The sequence below is a fragment of the Lipophrys pholis genome (assembly GCF_963383615.2).
Source record: "Lipophrys pholis genome assembly, chromosome: 21".
Taxonomy (NCBI): Eukaryota; Metazoa; Chordata; class Actinopteri; order Blenniiformes; family Blenniidae; genus Lipophrys; species Lipophrys pholis.
Genome location: NC_137649.1, coordinates 19,138,306 through 19,153,391, shown reverse-complemented (window position 1 = coordinate 19,153,391; position 15,086 = coordinate 19,138,306). Strand labels below are relative to the sequence as shown.

Below are 15,086 nucleotides of genomic sequence, written 5' to 3'. Positions count from 1 at the left end.
AAATTTGCAAACTTTTGCTTTTGATCATATTTCAAATTGGGCTGAAAGACCAAAGGGCTCCTGAAAAAACCTGACTTCCTCTTGATTAAAATGTCAAACAATAAAAGCACAGCACGCAAACAGATAGCATTTGATCACAGATGACCGCAGACAGACTCCTGTATTGTTCCTGGACGAAGATCAAAGTGTCTCGGTCAGTTTGGAGCCAAACATAAAGCGTGGCCCCACCGACGATCAAAGAGCAGTGGAGGCTTTAATGGGGCACGTTGCACTGCTTCCAGTGGACGAGCCACTTTTTCCTTTTGTTCATGCATGTAAATAGCTGGCGATGAAAGGGATGGTGCTGCCGCAGACTGAGCATCCTGAGTCGTGCTCTGAGAGACTGTCTCAACACACTCGAGCTACGCCTTTCAAATCTCCTCTTCGCTGCCACTGAGCTCCTATATCTTCATGACTCGCTAAAATATTAATCAGGCCCGGAGCAAAAGCAGAAAAGCCAGCAAACCACATACACAGAGTCACATGTGAATGCACAGACTCACGCACGCACACACAGACAAACACACATTGTTCAGAGCAGGGGACTTCTATAATTTAGTGGTTCAGTGCCTCTGATATCCAGTGGCTGGATGGCTCACAGTGGAATACTGAGTCTCAGACATGACTTCCCCCCCAGAGACAGCAGAGGAAACTGCACAGCCTCTCTCCCCCCCCACCCCACTCCCTCATGTGAAATTGAAAACAGTCCTCCAGTAACTCACACAAAAGCATTGACTGACTGCATCTGGATCAGCACATATTGCTCTGATGTACAATTTCTACGTTACACTTTCTTGCCCTGGCCGGTGATTACTCCAATGACCCTAATCGTGGCTGGCTGCAGCGACAGAGACACATGTGAGTGACCAGTCATGTGAGCATGAGAAGCACAGGCAACAGAGCAGATTTGTGGCGCACGATATTTCCATTTTGCTTGCAGCTGTTGCAGATTCTGGGCTTATGGTTTCCAAGACATGATTGGATTTGAATGCATTTTGTCACGCAGAAAGGTCAGGGCTTGTTGTGTAAACACCAACTGTGAAAATTATCATCATCACCCATTTATGGACTCACATATGTCAACCTAAGCCACTAGAAATCTTAGTTAACCAACATGCTTAAATGTCTGTGCTCACTATTTGACTTCCCCTGTGTCTGGGAGAAGTTAATATATGTACTGAAGAGTAACAATAGTCCAAATAAGGATGAAGAAAAACAAATGTGCGAAGAGAAGATGCCAGCAGTTGTCAGTTTAAATGTCCTGAGCCATGTTGAGCCACGTTCAACATGTCAGCTCATCTCATACACATCCACAGTTTGTTATGAAGACTGCAGCAGTCACAGATTATGGTCCTGTTCATGCACAGCACAGCGCCATAGAAAGTTGAGGACCGAAAGAAGAAAAAGTTAGAATTTAAGATTGACTTGCCGTCTTCACTTATACACCCACGCATATGCATGTCAACACAGTATGGGAAAGGTCAATGTTTTTCAGCAGCTGCATCTGTATCATAGATCCTCATCTGATAAATATCAGCACAGCATATAAAAATGCACATAATTAATAAAATATTTGAAAGGACATCTGATTGCACATGCTGACATTTTAGCTGCAGAGTCTGATCATGATGTATATGCTGCAGACGAGTCATAATTGAACAAGCTATCATAATTGCAGGCTATAAGTTCAGCAAATAAATGTGAAACCAGCCCTGTACATTTCAACTCTGCACATACCCCACCCCCCCCCCCCCCCCACCCGCCCCTTCTCCTCAAACATTCAGCTGCAGTATCACTATAAAATGCAGGTATCAGAGAGGATAAGGCTTTAAGGTATTACATACACCATACAATCCCTGCCATACACTTTTTTTTTTTTTAAACCTTTTTTTACCTGTTTCACACTTTAAATATTATGGAGCTTTTTTTTTTTTTTTTTTAAATTAGACAGACTTATCTGCTCCAGCTCCCTGATAAGTTGGATGAAGCATGGATACTTGTTAGATTGTGTATCCTTGTCTCTTGGGTATGAAGCACTATAATTATTGATCAGGTCTCCGTTAAATATTTTTCCTCACAATGCTGAAGCCTTGTCAGTTTGAATGTGTAAAAGTGGATTATATTCGATGAAATCTTAATGAATTATTGAAGAGCCTTATTTGGGATGAATTTTGACTTCTTTCTATAGCAGCCTACATAGACCCCTTTAAGCAAATATCAGAGGTGGCGCAACACTGCAGCTAAGACTGAGGAGAAATTACATAACTCCAGACTAAATCTGTTCTAGAAGAAAAAAAATTATAACTTCCTCCTCATAGAAAAACTTCACATCTCCACACCAGTGATGCAAGAAAATGTTTTGCAACCTTGAATAAATCAAATTATATTAATTAAAAAAAAAAAAAACTGCAGAAGCAGCACAAATACTGTGTCAATATAACAAAGTTGTGTGCATCACAGGTGCTGTTGCAGAGAAGGCACGACAACAACACGACGCACACCAGCTCGTTCATCGTAACCTCGCGTAAACCCCGTTAAACCGTCACCTGAATGCACCGTGGCACTAACGTGTTATTACACTCCCCAAATGTCGTGCATCAAAATTGGCCGAAGTGACTTTCTCGGCAGGTCTAATGAGTCATGACACTGATGGAGCCTTAAGGCTTCCTCCCACGCTCCTGCAGCTCACTCCTCTCAGTATTTGAGGCGCTCCTCGGCTCCAGCGCACAGTCAGCAGCAGCAGCAGCAGCAGCAACAGCAGCAGCTCTCCTGCAGCCGCGGAGAGGGACGGACGCTGCGCTCACGCAGCTTATTTCTTTCTCCAACCTCCTGGATATTCCGCTTTCAGCCAAGATGAGACGAGTCCTGGTGGTTGTAGTCGTCGCGGCTCTCCTGACAGGTTGGTGGTGTTTCGTGTCTTTCCTCCGCCTCGGTTAGAAGTTAGTGATGAGTTCAGCACCATGGACAGAGACGCGTCCTCGCACTGTGTTCAAGCCGTTCCGTGTCCAAGCTGCACGTTTTAACCAGTTTCCATCTCTCCTGCAGAGAATCTAGCGCTTCCAGTTTTCAAAGAAGGGCAGAGAGAAGACGTGGTAAGCTTTTGTTGTTTTTTTCCTCGTGCAATTTGATTTCTTTGTGATCAAATAAGGGAGAGCTGCAGATTAAGTTAAGTTGCATGTTGCAGGTGACTCGATGTTTGGTTGAAGTTCTGTCCAAAGCTCTCTCCAAGCCAGATTCTCAGCTGGACCAGGAATGCAAAGACATCATCCAAGCAGGTTTGTAGCAGCAAGAAACTTACGCATTTTTCATAAAGTGACTATCTTTTATTGAAATAGTATGAAGATGGGAGACAAACAAGTCAGGCTGTAGCTTCATGATGCAGCCTTCAGATCATGCAGACATTAGGAGTGTTCTTCTCCACAAATGCACAATCGCACGTTCATAATGATATCGTCTGGATTTTGCTGGTGCTCCAACATATGAAACAGAGTAGATGTGGCAGGACCTCTTCAGGCAAATGTCATTTTGATGTAAAGGCTGCCATCGCATGACAAACCCAGCACATCTGCCCTAAAGGACCCCTCCAAGTGAATCTTTTGATATTCTTTTTGCTCTTTCACAGGGGTTAAACATGCCCCATTGGACAAGAAGAACGAGGCGGGAATAGTAGCTAATGAAGAGGTGGCTAAAGGTCACGTTGAGAAGCCAGAGGCAAAGGTCGCCGATGTGAAAGACATTGAGGCACTCCTGAAATCTGTGGAAGAAAAAAGGGAAATCCCAGAGGATGAGCGCAGCCAGGAGTCCTGGAGTCTGGGCGACGAGAAAGACAAGAGGCATGAGAGTGAAGTGGAAACAGAGCGGGAGAAGAGGAGCAGTTGGAGGCCGGGCAGATATCACCAGAGGAAGCACAAACGAGGAGAGGAGGAAGAGGACAACCAGCGGAGTCAGGAGAGTTGGGGACTTGAGGAAAAGAGATCCCCAGAAGAAGAAGGAGAAGTAGAAGAAGATAGTGAAGAAAGGGAGAAGAGGAGCTGGAGGCCTGGACGATACCACCAAAGGAAGCACAAACGAGACGAGGAATCTCTGGGGGAGGAGCCAGAGGAAGAACGGAGCCAAGAGTCCTGGGATGTAGACAAAAAAAGTGACGGCGAGAGGTACAAGCGCATATGGAAGCCAACGCATCGCTATCATCACAAGAAAGCTCTCCACAAACGCAGCGATGAACCATCAGAGGGCGAGGAATACGAAGACCGCAGCCAGGAATCTTGGGGTCTTGACAAGAGGGACTGGAGAGCGGGACGGTACCACCAGAGGAGACACAAACGGGACGAGGAGCTGTCAGAGGAGGCCAGGGACGACCCTGAAGAAGAACGCAGCCAGGAATCTTGGGGTCTTGACAAGAGGGACTGGAGGGCTGGACGGTACCACCAGAGGAGACACAAACGGGACGAGGAGCTCTCAGAAGAAGCCAGGGACGACCCTGAAGAAGAACGCAGCCAGGAGTACTGGGATTTTGACACTGGAAAGGAGAAGAGGGACTGGAGAGCCGGCAGGCACCACCAGAGGAGACACAAGCGTGATGAAGAGCTGTCAGAAGAAGTCAGAGAGGACCCCGATGAAGAACGCAGCCAAGAGTATTGGGATTTTGACACTGGAAGGGAGAAGAGAGACTGGAGAGCTGGCAGGTACCACCAGAGGAGACACAAGCGTGATGAAGAGCTGTCAGAAGAAGTCAGAGAGGACCCCTACGAAGAACGCAGCCAGGAATACTGGGATTTTGACACCGGCAGAGATAAGAGAGACTGGCGGGCTGGCAGGCACCACCAGAGGAGACACAAGCGTGACGAGGAGCTTGCCGAGGAAGAGAGAGAGGAACCGGAAGGGGATCGGAGCCAGGAGTACTGGGGTTTCGACAAAAGACACGAAAAGGGAGAGGGAGACATCGAAAAGCGCATATGGAAGCCGACACACCGTTACCACCACAAAAAGAAACTTCAAAAGCGGGCTGGAGGATCATCAGAGGAGGAAGAACAGAGGGCCGATTCGGAGGAATCTCCGGAGGAGGCGAGCGACAGAGACGAAGCTCTGAGGTACTGGTTTCATCATGTCTACCAACTTTTGCCGTTTAATTCTGCAAGTGTGTCGTCTGTACCCTCAGGCAGGAAGAAAATTCCAAAGACTTTAGTGATCTCATACAACTGGGATAAAAACAGAAAAAGAATAAAATAAACGTGCACATTAATGTGGTACATGTGCTCGCATGAAAACATCTAACTTTTTTTTTCCAGGTATCTGGCAGAAAAACGTAATCCCTGGATATTCCGAAGCTTCTATCACCCTGCGTGGTATAAAAGAGACACAGATGAACATGCTGCAACCTCAAACAAGGTATTTTTTTCAGCATCTATTTCGTTTCAGTTTGCATTGATGAGTAACTACCGGGTGGACTTGTTGTTTTATACTCTTTAGCACCTTAGTGTACAGAACTAACATCTAAATGCTTCTTTTTCAAGTATTTAACAGTATTATTTATTGTACTATTCTCTCTTTGATCAGATGGGTGACCTGGCCAAGCTACTGAGCTATAAGATTAACCAGCTGGATAACCACTCTACTCAAGGGGAGGCAAAGAGGAATGCACAAGAGAGACCACTCACTCCACTGGAGGTAAAAAAAAAAAGAACCGTTAACGATGAATAATGGGAGGGGAAACGTTCAGGTGTCTTAATCAAACCTCCGATTCAGACAATTCAGTATTTATACAGATTACAGTAAGTTCTGGTTACTGGTTCTGGTTACAAAAGTCCCATTCTTTGATGTCGCAGAGGGAAACAGTTGCTTTTGCAGCCACTTAATTGATCTGCATCTTTCAGCTGACCTAGTAAAGCCATGAAACACATCACACCCCTTCACCACAGTGTTTCACTGGGGGAAAAGAGCACCCATGCTCATTATGGAAATCTCCACTATGTGTGGAGATGGCAGGATTTAGCCTTCAGAACCACAACGCAGTCAGTGAATATATGCATCTCCGCAGATGCACATCGAGAACCGTCTCTGGTGAGCATGTCCCAAATGCATGATGTGGAGGGGGAAAAAACCCCCCACACATAATATAGTATATTCACGAGCAGCTACTCAAAGAATCAACCGATGCTTTGTGCGCATCAGTCCTTTAAAGCGCTTGTTTGTCCGCCGTTTTGTCTATTTGTTTTCTCCAGACCAGGATTTTATGACTACTGCAGTAATCACAGTGAAGAACCTCATGATTGTAGCCTCCCAGAGCGCTGAAAGACATAATATGCCCATTAAAAAACAGAACCGCAGCCTGCAGAGGCCTCCTGAATATGACACATCCTTTGAAGCAGAAAAACAAATTAGGGAGGCGGAGAAAAAGTGATTTATTAGTTCTAGAGCGGTGCAACACTAATGATAAGAGAATATTAAACCTAAGCGACCAATTATTGAAATTTTGAAGCAAACACCGGGGGGGAAAAAAAGAGCCTATTTATAAGGATTTAATCCTCATTTATACTTTTGAGTGTAAAAAAAAAAAAGTGTCTAGTTTCCTCATGTTGAGAATTTATATGCAATGTTTTTGCAGGAGAAAGAGCTGGAAAGTCTAGCAGCGATGGACATGGAGCTGCAGAAGATCGCAGCCAAGTTGCATGAGAACGCTGCGTGAATCCAGCCGTTCAACGCTCGACATCTTTCTGCATTTTTGCCAATCCGATGTGCTGACAAGTGTTCAACGTGAGAAAAAAAAATGATTTAAAAAAAAAAGAAAAGAAAAGGAAAACAGCAAACCTGGCGCTTTGCCAAAGCATTGTATCGACTTGTTTCTCATTGTTTTCTGTGATAGCTTGGTGTCATTACTACATTAATCCGCATGGGAATGGCTTGGATGTTTACATATCGTCTAAAATGTGAAAAATAGTTATATATGGGAGAAATGATCTAAATGTGTTCTGAAGTTTGTTCTTTGCACTCAATAAAAAGGATTTTTTTCGGGGACCAAATAATCTTGGTTTTGTTTGCTTCTCATCCAGAAAAGTAGTCACACATCAGAGTTTGACTTGTTTTAATTCTAAACAGATTCATCCCACTATGGAGCTGCACTTCATACTGGCAAAACAAATAAAATGGCACTTTAAACAGGAGTTAAAATAACAAAAGAACCCAAGAAGTTGAGAGCATTAAAAAAAAAAAAAAAAAAGGTTTATATCTCGCCTTAATAAAAAAAAACAAATTGTCAAGTCGTCTCAGTACACAATTACTTCACCAGCTCCTTACCTGGAACATTTACGGAGCTCAGACAGCCTGAACGAGCACAGTCTCCTCCTCAGTATTACGCCTTAATCTCCACTGATGGGAGTACGGGAGAGAAAATACTCTGATGAATAGAAACCAGACACACTGTCTCTCTCACTCCAGATGTGTCAAATCAGTTCAGCAGAAAGAGAAGTCGATGCTGGGAGAGGGAAGAGAGAGAGAGAGAGAGAGAGAGAGAGAGAGAGAGAAAAAAGGTTCTCCTACAGGCTGCTGGTAATGTGCCCTTAACAGATTTGATGCTTCTGTATTTGTTTATCCTTCTGTATCGTTCAGCTTCAGTTTCTTTGGTGCTGGTTCCTGGGTTTGCTGGAGGGCTGCCGGCTTGGGGCCGTCTGTGGCGACTGTGATCCCTGAGAGGAGGTAGCCTCCGCCGCCGCTCATCAGCAGCACGGGATGCGTCCTGTTAGGCAAAACCTGGAGGTCCCAGCAGAAACACAGTCAGAAGATATTAACTCTGCGCGTTATAGCCGGAGGAGGCTAACACGTTGGAGGGGAGAGAGTATACAAATATGCCAACCCCACTGCGGCTGCTTAGTACACAATTCCCAGGCATTAAAAAAATAAAAAATAAAAATCATTCATAAGGAATGATGTAACAATATAAATGAATGAATGTTCCTAGCCGGAGTAAAAACTAATTTTCTAAACGAAAGTAAGTGTTTTGTTCAGGGAGGCCTGTATTGTTCATGAGTATTAAGGTACAAAGTTATACAAATATCTGCACGTGTACTCCTCACATTCCTGAAACTGGCTCGTGAAAAGCTTTGATATAAGCTGAAAGACGATCTGTGTCATGATGATTAAGTTGGTGCGTCCACACTGTCAAACATTCAACACCAATCATTTAATTATGTGCATGTACACAAGACTACGACTAGAAACAGCTGGAAATGCTTTAAAAAAAAAAAAACTGGAACACATTACACAACCTGTAATTTTTACTATTACTTAAGTACAGAAGTCGAATCACAAGGATCTATACTTTTATAAATATAAAGAGTATGCGAATTGACTGCAAAATATTCCAATGACCTTTCACATTCACACCTTTTTACAATTATAAAGACTAACAGATTGAAAATGATGAGGAAAAAAAGTGAAATTAAAGCCGACATGACAATGTGGTTAGCTTATTAATGTTAAAGAGAAAAAAAAAAAAAGAAGCCAAGCACAGGTGACCTGGAGACTGAACACCTACCTGGTAATGTCTCATCCAGGTGTCTGTGAGTCGGAGGTTCACTGTGCCGCCTTCTTCTCTGAGTTTTGTGTAACACTCGATAAGAGGCTGCAGAACGAGGCGACACAGATGAATGGATGGGCGACGTGCACCAACGGCCATCATTCCAGCAACACAAGCATGACAGAGGTAATGATTGCAGGGATGTGAACGGTCCTGTGACTCTTCGGTCGTGACAACAATGTATTTATGGAACCGGTCGGACGGTCCTTCACCGCAGCGCTGAGCAATAAAACCTGCTGCGCTGTAGAAACTAATGAGCTTCATTTAAAAGAACTCAATTTCATCACAACGATAGGGGTATGACAGTGGCTCTCGTGAATATCTCACCTCTTTGTACTGGGAATAAACTACAAAGGGCCTGGATGGGGAGAGGAATTTGATCAGGCCCAACAGGACTGGACACGGGTGGAAGCGGCTGGCGATGACCAACCTGCACGAGACAAAGAGATGATCAAGCAGACCTGTCTGATATGATATACACTCAACAACACACTCGATAATTGGAAACGTGTCAGTGTGCACCGCTGTAAACCTGCCCGTCACTGCCGCGTGCGACATGTTTACGGCCTCTCCGCGGACGATGTTCACGCCGCCTTTTAATGAAGCTGGACGAGAGTCGGCACATTAGGCTGATTTAGGACAATATTGGAAACTGTGCTGTGTGGTCGTGTTTATGATAGAGCTGCTATGATGTGGAGGAGAAATCAATGGGATAACAAGATCAATGGGCTCAGGTGTCACCTCCACAACAACTCACCCATCAATCAGAAAAGGGCCGTCAGGTTTTCAGGTTTATACGCCAGGAAACTGCAAAGCAATCAATCTGTTCACCTTGTGAAGGCGCCTACACTAATCACCACGTGAGCACGCGGGAAGGCAAACCATTTATTAGGACTTTTTATGGACGCAGTTAACGGCGCATTAACCGTTCATAAATTTTTCATCCGGGTTGTAATTGCTTTTGTTTACTGCGTGGTGAAATACGGAACTGGTGAATGCCGCAACTGAATACAATCTCAGAGGCAGGTGAGGGAGGGGCGGAACAGAAGCGGTGACACCGACCCATCTGCGTTCCTGCCCTCCAGCAGGGCCGCAGCGGCTGCGAGCCTCTTCCGCTTTTCTTCCAGCTTCACTTGTTTTTCTTGAGCCTATCAAACACACACAAAGAATAAACATGAAGGTCAGAACACTGTCACTGCAATCCAGATGTATTGAACTATCATATATGGGGGCGGCATGGCTCGGGTCGGTAGAGCGTGTGTCTGTACTGTGTCAGAGGTGGGGGAATAATCCACCCGTCATACAGTATACACTAGTCTACTGGCATGTATACTATTTATAAATGGTAGATGTGGATCTTTGTGTGTAGATTTTATCCTTTAAGTAGATCTATTGATCTATTGTGAAGCACTAACTTGATACATGAACTGTTTGAAAGGTGTTTTATGTTTAAATCTTGACTGCAAAGAGATTTTGTAAGAGAGGTTTTGCATTTGTGTTTCAACAATATTCAACATACTTTGGCTTCTTTGCGTTTCTCCTTCTCCTGTGCCTCCTGGTCCTGGCTGCCGTCATCACCAGCATTTGTTTCCATGTTCTGCTCCTCTGTCTCAGGCTGGTTTGGCTCCTCCTCTGCAGCCACGTTCAACTGCTTCTCATCTGCGATAACAAAACACTCAAACAGCTCAAATAAATGTGAATTTTTAAGAGTAATTGTTTCATTTCCTGATTTCTTAGAATACATGGCATTAACATCTGTGTTGTTGTAACCAAGATGTCTTTGGCGGTTTTCTTTAGGAAATCCAATCTGTAGCTACTGCATCTCTTAGCTGTAACCATCTTCACTGCTTAAAAAAGGCGAGTCCTACCAGCAGTGGGGTCTTTGGCAGCGGCGTCCAGGGTCCCTGCCAGCAGAGCGCTGACGTGGCAGATGGGAAACTCATGCAGCGTGTCGAGAAAATGTGCAGGGAAGCCAAAGCTCTCCACACCCGCCCGAACAGGGCCGCCTCCTGGGTACATTTGGACCACAGAGCCATAGCCTGGATGGGAAGGAAATGAGGAGTGATTAAACAAGGGGGGGGGGGGGGACGACACAAAGGCTTTGTTTAGAAAGAGCAGAACGAGAACACATGCTTCGACAAAGCTTAAATCCACCAAACACACTTGCCTCCCATTCTCTCCATGATGGCTCCCAGTACGAGTCCAGCGCAGGTTTCGAACACCAGAATCTTACTGCCGGCGTGAATGTTCGCCAGGGTCAACATCTGGGCGAGCGTGTCGTACCGCAGATGGCTGCATCGCACGGAAACATCCACTTCATGACGTCAACCCCCGGCTTTAAATAAGATAACTTTCAACAACGTGGAGCCGATCGGCCTGCTGACTCACCAGATCTTCCCCGGTTCCCGACCGTGGTACATCATAGCCAGGATGCGACAGGACGGCTTTAAAACCGCCACCGTGTTTTCATACCTGCAAATGCACGAGATTGGGAACCGCTGATGAGGCTAATTGCGGCACGCAGCATTAATTCAAGCCGAGAACAGATTGCAAGAGTATCTTTAGAAGTGACTCACTTCTTCTTCTTCTTCTTGATGTACTTATCCTGGGCATAGCCGGTCTTATCTCTGAACGTGGAGCTGTTCTCGATAAGCTGCTCAATGATTTCCTGAGGATGAAAAACACATCCTGTATCAAGCCTCACTTATGTTATAGTCCAACAATGAATTGATTATTTGGAGGATAACGCTCTCTCGAAGAGACATGAAGCGGGAACGTGCAGGCGGATCTCTTAACGTTCGCCATCATCTGTCTCATTACAGCTTTAACAATAGATTAGAAGTTATTACCATAATCAAAATCAACTGTACAAGTGTTTATTAGATTGATCCCTTTTACAGGAGACGCCACGGTGAATCATTACAACCTTCACTGTAGACTGGTTTTACGCGGGAGCGCCTTCATGCTGCAATTTGAACAATCAAGGTCCAGACTTAACTCGAAGCTCCGCTGAGGGACCAATCAAAATCCACTGTAATTTTCCTAAAATGTTTGAATGGGGAGAGCATTCTAACTGTGACTCAAACAAATTTAAATGCTGAGATTGTGCATGTGATTTGAAGCAACCTACTTTAGCTTTGATACACTAACTCAGCCTACAGTGAACAAATAGTTATATCATGTTTAGGTTATTTTATGAATGAAGTGTTTGGCCTTTAAAAAGACAGAAAACAGCATAAGCTTGAGATACAGCTTAGATCAAGGGTGTCAAAGATAAGGTAAATCCTGGCAAACCACACCCGTATGCTGTCGACTAACAACCTGAACAAGTTTGCAGAATAATTAGGGGCCACAGGAATGATCTAATATTTGAATTTATAAAGCAGCAATTAGACTTTTACTATGAAAATTCAAAATGACTATAACAGTTGTCATTTAATCTCAAAATTGCCATATTGCTTCAAATCTGTAAGAACAATATCAGAGTAGCTGTTTATATGTGCAAAACATACCATATTTAGAAAACAATTGTTTATGACATAGTCAAATAACCTATGCTACAAACTGGATGTTACACAGAGCAAACATGACAAGTGGCAGTGCTGTGATATATGTGAAAAGTTGCTGATGTACCTGACCCTTCAGACCTTGCTCTTTGAGCGTCTCTATGTCATCCCTGGTAAGTTTCTGGGATTTGCCATCGTCAACAATATTCCTGTTGTCTGTGCCGGCCTCCTTTGAATCTGAGGGAAGCACACAGAAGACAGTGATCATCACAAGTCTTTGGCCCTTCATTCATGCAGTTGCCATGTAACAGATGTTAATGACTAATTGCAATGAAACAAGTGATTATGACAGGTGTGTTTCCTATAATAGTGGTATGTATACACACACACCAGAGGGACTCTCTGTGTTTTGTGGTTTTTGTGGTTGTAGAATCCCTCCAGAGGCTATTTCAAATGTGGTGCCATACAGGTGTCCCACTGCACCGTCCAGGAAGAACCACTGCTTCTCAAAGATGATCTTTCTGAGGGGGGACACAGGCAGAAAAGGCTGATTAATGAACATCATCTCTTTAAGGTGCAGTAATCTGTGAACATTCTGTGACTCTTACAAATTAGCAAGTAGACAGTATTTACACAGTTTGACACTTACTTTCTTTGCACAATCTGCACAGCCTTGAAGATTTCTCCTCGTTTTAACACAATATAATCGCCCTCTTTGATTCTGTACTCCTGATCATCGTCTCCGTTGTCCGCCATAATCAAGACGGTCTGTCAGCTCCCCGGTCAGCCAAAGGTTTGCAGCCTCTTTCAGCGGATCAGCAGTGGTCCTAAACAAGGCACGGGTAAATAAAAAGGCACTGAATTACCCTGAAGTCAAAGCAAAGTGCTGTAAATTGTTATTTCCACGTGTTAGCATTCATTTCCCTAGCCAACAGGCTAGCAGGGAGCGACACGAGTTTCTTGACGCGCTGTGATTGGCTGGCTGAGGCGGCGGCACTCACATCAGCCAATAGGAGCGAAGTGCACGGATTACAACGTGAACGTCGTTTCGATGAAACATCGCAACTCGCTCCAATTGGCTGACACAAGCACCGATGCTTTATGACAGCCAATCGGAGAGAGGCGCGATGTTTCATCGCCTCTTAAAGTCAGATTTGATCTGCGTACTAATGCCTGAACCTACACGTTAAATATGTAGAGGAGAATATTTATCTATTTAGGAAATACTCAATATTGAAATACTCTCTCTCTCGCTCTCGCTCTCTCTCTCTCTCTATATATATATATATAGATACACATTTTAAATGCATTTTCCACACTTGTATGTATGTGATGCCAAGGGAGTAGCACCTGCAATTTCATTATACTACTCATATAATGACAAATAAATAAACTAAGTCTGAAAAAAAATAATAGCTGGATGGATCAAACTATCCAATAGTATAAGATTAATTGCCAAAGCATTGTTATAACAAAGAAATTTCCCACCCAACACAAATGTCGCTTGCGTTTGTGCATGTTTTGCAGTGTGGAAAATTTTGTTCCAGTTTCTGGGGGATGCAATGCATTGGCGTACACTCATCCAACATTTACTCACTGTTTAAGATGCAATGTTGAGGACACACATTCATTTTGTTAAAATATAATATGTGGATGTAAACACTTATTCTGTCACAATATATTATGCGGTGACAGCCACTGGTTCAGATTTACAATACAGTAAGAGTTACATATGGTAAACATTTCTGCTGCTTCAGCAGTCTCGGTGTGCTACACATCAAGCCTGGGATATATCTGGGTTCAGTATCGTGGAAGATATTGGAAGATGAACTCATAAGGGACAAAATGTTGTGCCACTTTTTATATACTGAATATAATAGTTCCATACAAATTGAACTGTCAAAATCCCGTTTGATATTAATATTTAATCCAAAATAATATGTAAATATAATCTTTTCATGGTACTGCTGCCGTCCCATCAGGTAGTAAATGCGCACCAATGTTTGAACTCTCTTCTTCAAGCATTCCTCTTGCCTTTATGCATTATCATAATGTGTTTATACCCACTCATGAATGATGTGCCAGCTCCACCTGCCCACCATCAGAGCACAGCAGTGTAGCAGTGAGGTGGCTGAGGGAGCAACAGAGAGCTTCCTACACCACACAGGAAAACAAAAACAAAACGAAAACAAAAGGAATGCAATTACGTAACTTGGGGAACTTCTAAGAAACTTCTAAGCTTTAACCACATTTAAGAGGATCAACCCACACACATTGCACTTACTAGAACCCTAAGTCAAAACATTCAACTCCCTGAAACTATAATTTGGCATTACAGTTATCAGGGGTGGCACAATGCTGCAGTGGTTGGCTCTGTCATCACACAGAGCCTTTGTCTGGTGTGAACTTTTGGAGGCAAGTCAGAGTAACAATGAAACTAGTCATAAGACAGCCGTCAGATATGTTTGTGAATCTCAACTGGCCACAGATGTGTTTTTCCCTAAGATGAACTGATGACCCGTCTTTTGTACTCTGCCTTTTGCCCAGGAGAATAAACTCCAGCTCTCCTTGATCCCAGTTTGGATAAAATATGGATTACTGCAGATGACATTTTAATTAATCATAAGTATTAGAATGTGTTCAACAATGTGAATGAAGTAATGCACGTGTACTCTGTACTCGCAATGTGAGAATGATAAAATACAGAACACTGTATTCAAATGCAGTGAGAAATAAGAATGAAATGAATACACTGAATCAATGAAATCATCATTCATTAATCCTTCCTGCTGATCTGAAACCTACACACACAGGAAGAACATGCAAACTCCACTCAGAGATGCACCCAAATCCAACAAAAATCTTGAACTGGGCAACGTGTTGCCATAAGATAAAAGTGCTCACCACCATTTTACTGTGCGGCCCCCTGAAATCAGCAAAACTCCTTACTGTATTGTGAAAACTTATTT

General features: G+C 43.7%; 2 protein-coding genes across 2 annotated transcripts; one reads left to right on the top strand and one right to left on the bottom strand.

Annotated features, from left to right (window-relative positions):
* The first annotated feature begins 2,504 nt into the window (after positions 1–2,504).
* chgb (chromogranin B) lies at positions 2,505–7,055 on the top strand. The gene is made up of 7 exons (XM_080490427.1): positions 2,505–2,938; positions 3,085–3,131; positions 3,224–3,314; positions 3,662–5,129; positions 5,328–5,427; positions 5,596–5,706; positions 6,644–7,055. The coding sequence occupies exons 1-7, from the start codon at positions 2,893–2,895 to the stop codon at positions 6,722–6,724; spliced, it is 1,944 nt and encodes a 647-aa protein (XP_080346553.1). The 5' UTR covers positions 2,505–2,892; the 3' UTR covers positions 6,725–7,055.
* Positions 6,933–13,093, bottom strand: trmt6 (tRNA methyltransferase 6 non-catalytic subunit). The gene is made up of 12 exons (XM_080490428.1): positions 12,767–13,093; positions 12,508–12,638; positions 12,245–12,354; positions 11,188–11,279; positions 11,000–11,083; positions 10,779–10,903; positions 10,480–10,650; positions 10,131–10,270; positions 9,674–9,759; positions 8,939–9,041; positions 8,570–8,656; positions 6,933–7,785 (listed from the first exon to the last, which is right to left on the bottom strand). Exons 1-12 carry the CDS (start codon positions 12,871–12,873, stop codon positions 7,624–7,626), a joined length of 1,398 nt encoding a protein of 465 aa, XP_080346554.1. The 5' UTR covers positions 12,874–13,093; the 3' UTR covers positions 6,933–7,623.
* Between the last annotated feature and the right edge of the window lie 1,993 nt (positions 13,094–15,086).

Bases quoted from the DNA above. Each gene is read 5' to 3' on its own strand.
- trmt6 (XM_080490428.1), bottom strand. From the start codon at position 12,873: ATGGCGGACAACGGAGACGATGATCAGGAGTACAGAATCAAAGAGGGC. The intron at 11,084-11,187 runs GTGAGTCACTTC...GTGCATTTGCAG, and splicing joins ATCAAGAAGAAGAAGAAGAA to GTATGAAAACACGGTGGCGG. The intron at 8,657-8,938 runs GTGAGATATTCA...CTCGTTCTGCAG, and splicing joins TTTATTCCCAGTACAAAGAG to CCTCTTATCGAGTGTTACAC.
- chgb (XM_080490427.1), top strand. From the start codon at position 2,893: ATGAGACGAGTCCTGGTGGTTGTAGTCGTCGCGGCTCTCCTGACAG. The intron at 2,939-3,084 runs GTTGGTGGTGTT...TCTCTCCTGCAG, and splicing joins CGTCGCGGCTCTCCTGACAG to AGAATCTAGCGCTTCCAGTT. The intron at 5,130-5,327 runs GTACTGGTTTCA...TTTTTTTTCCAG, and splicing joins GACAGAGACGAAGCTCTGAG to GTATCTGGCAGAAAAACGTA.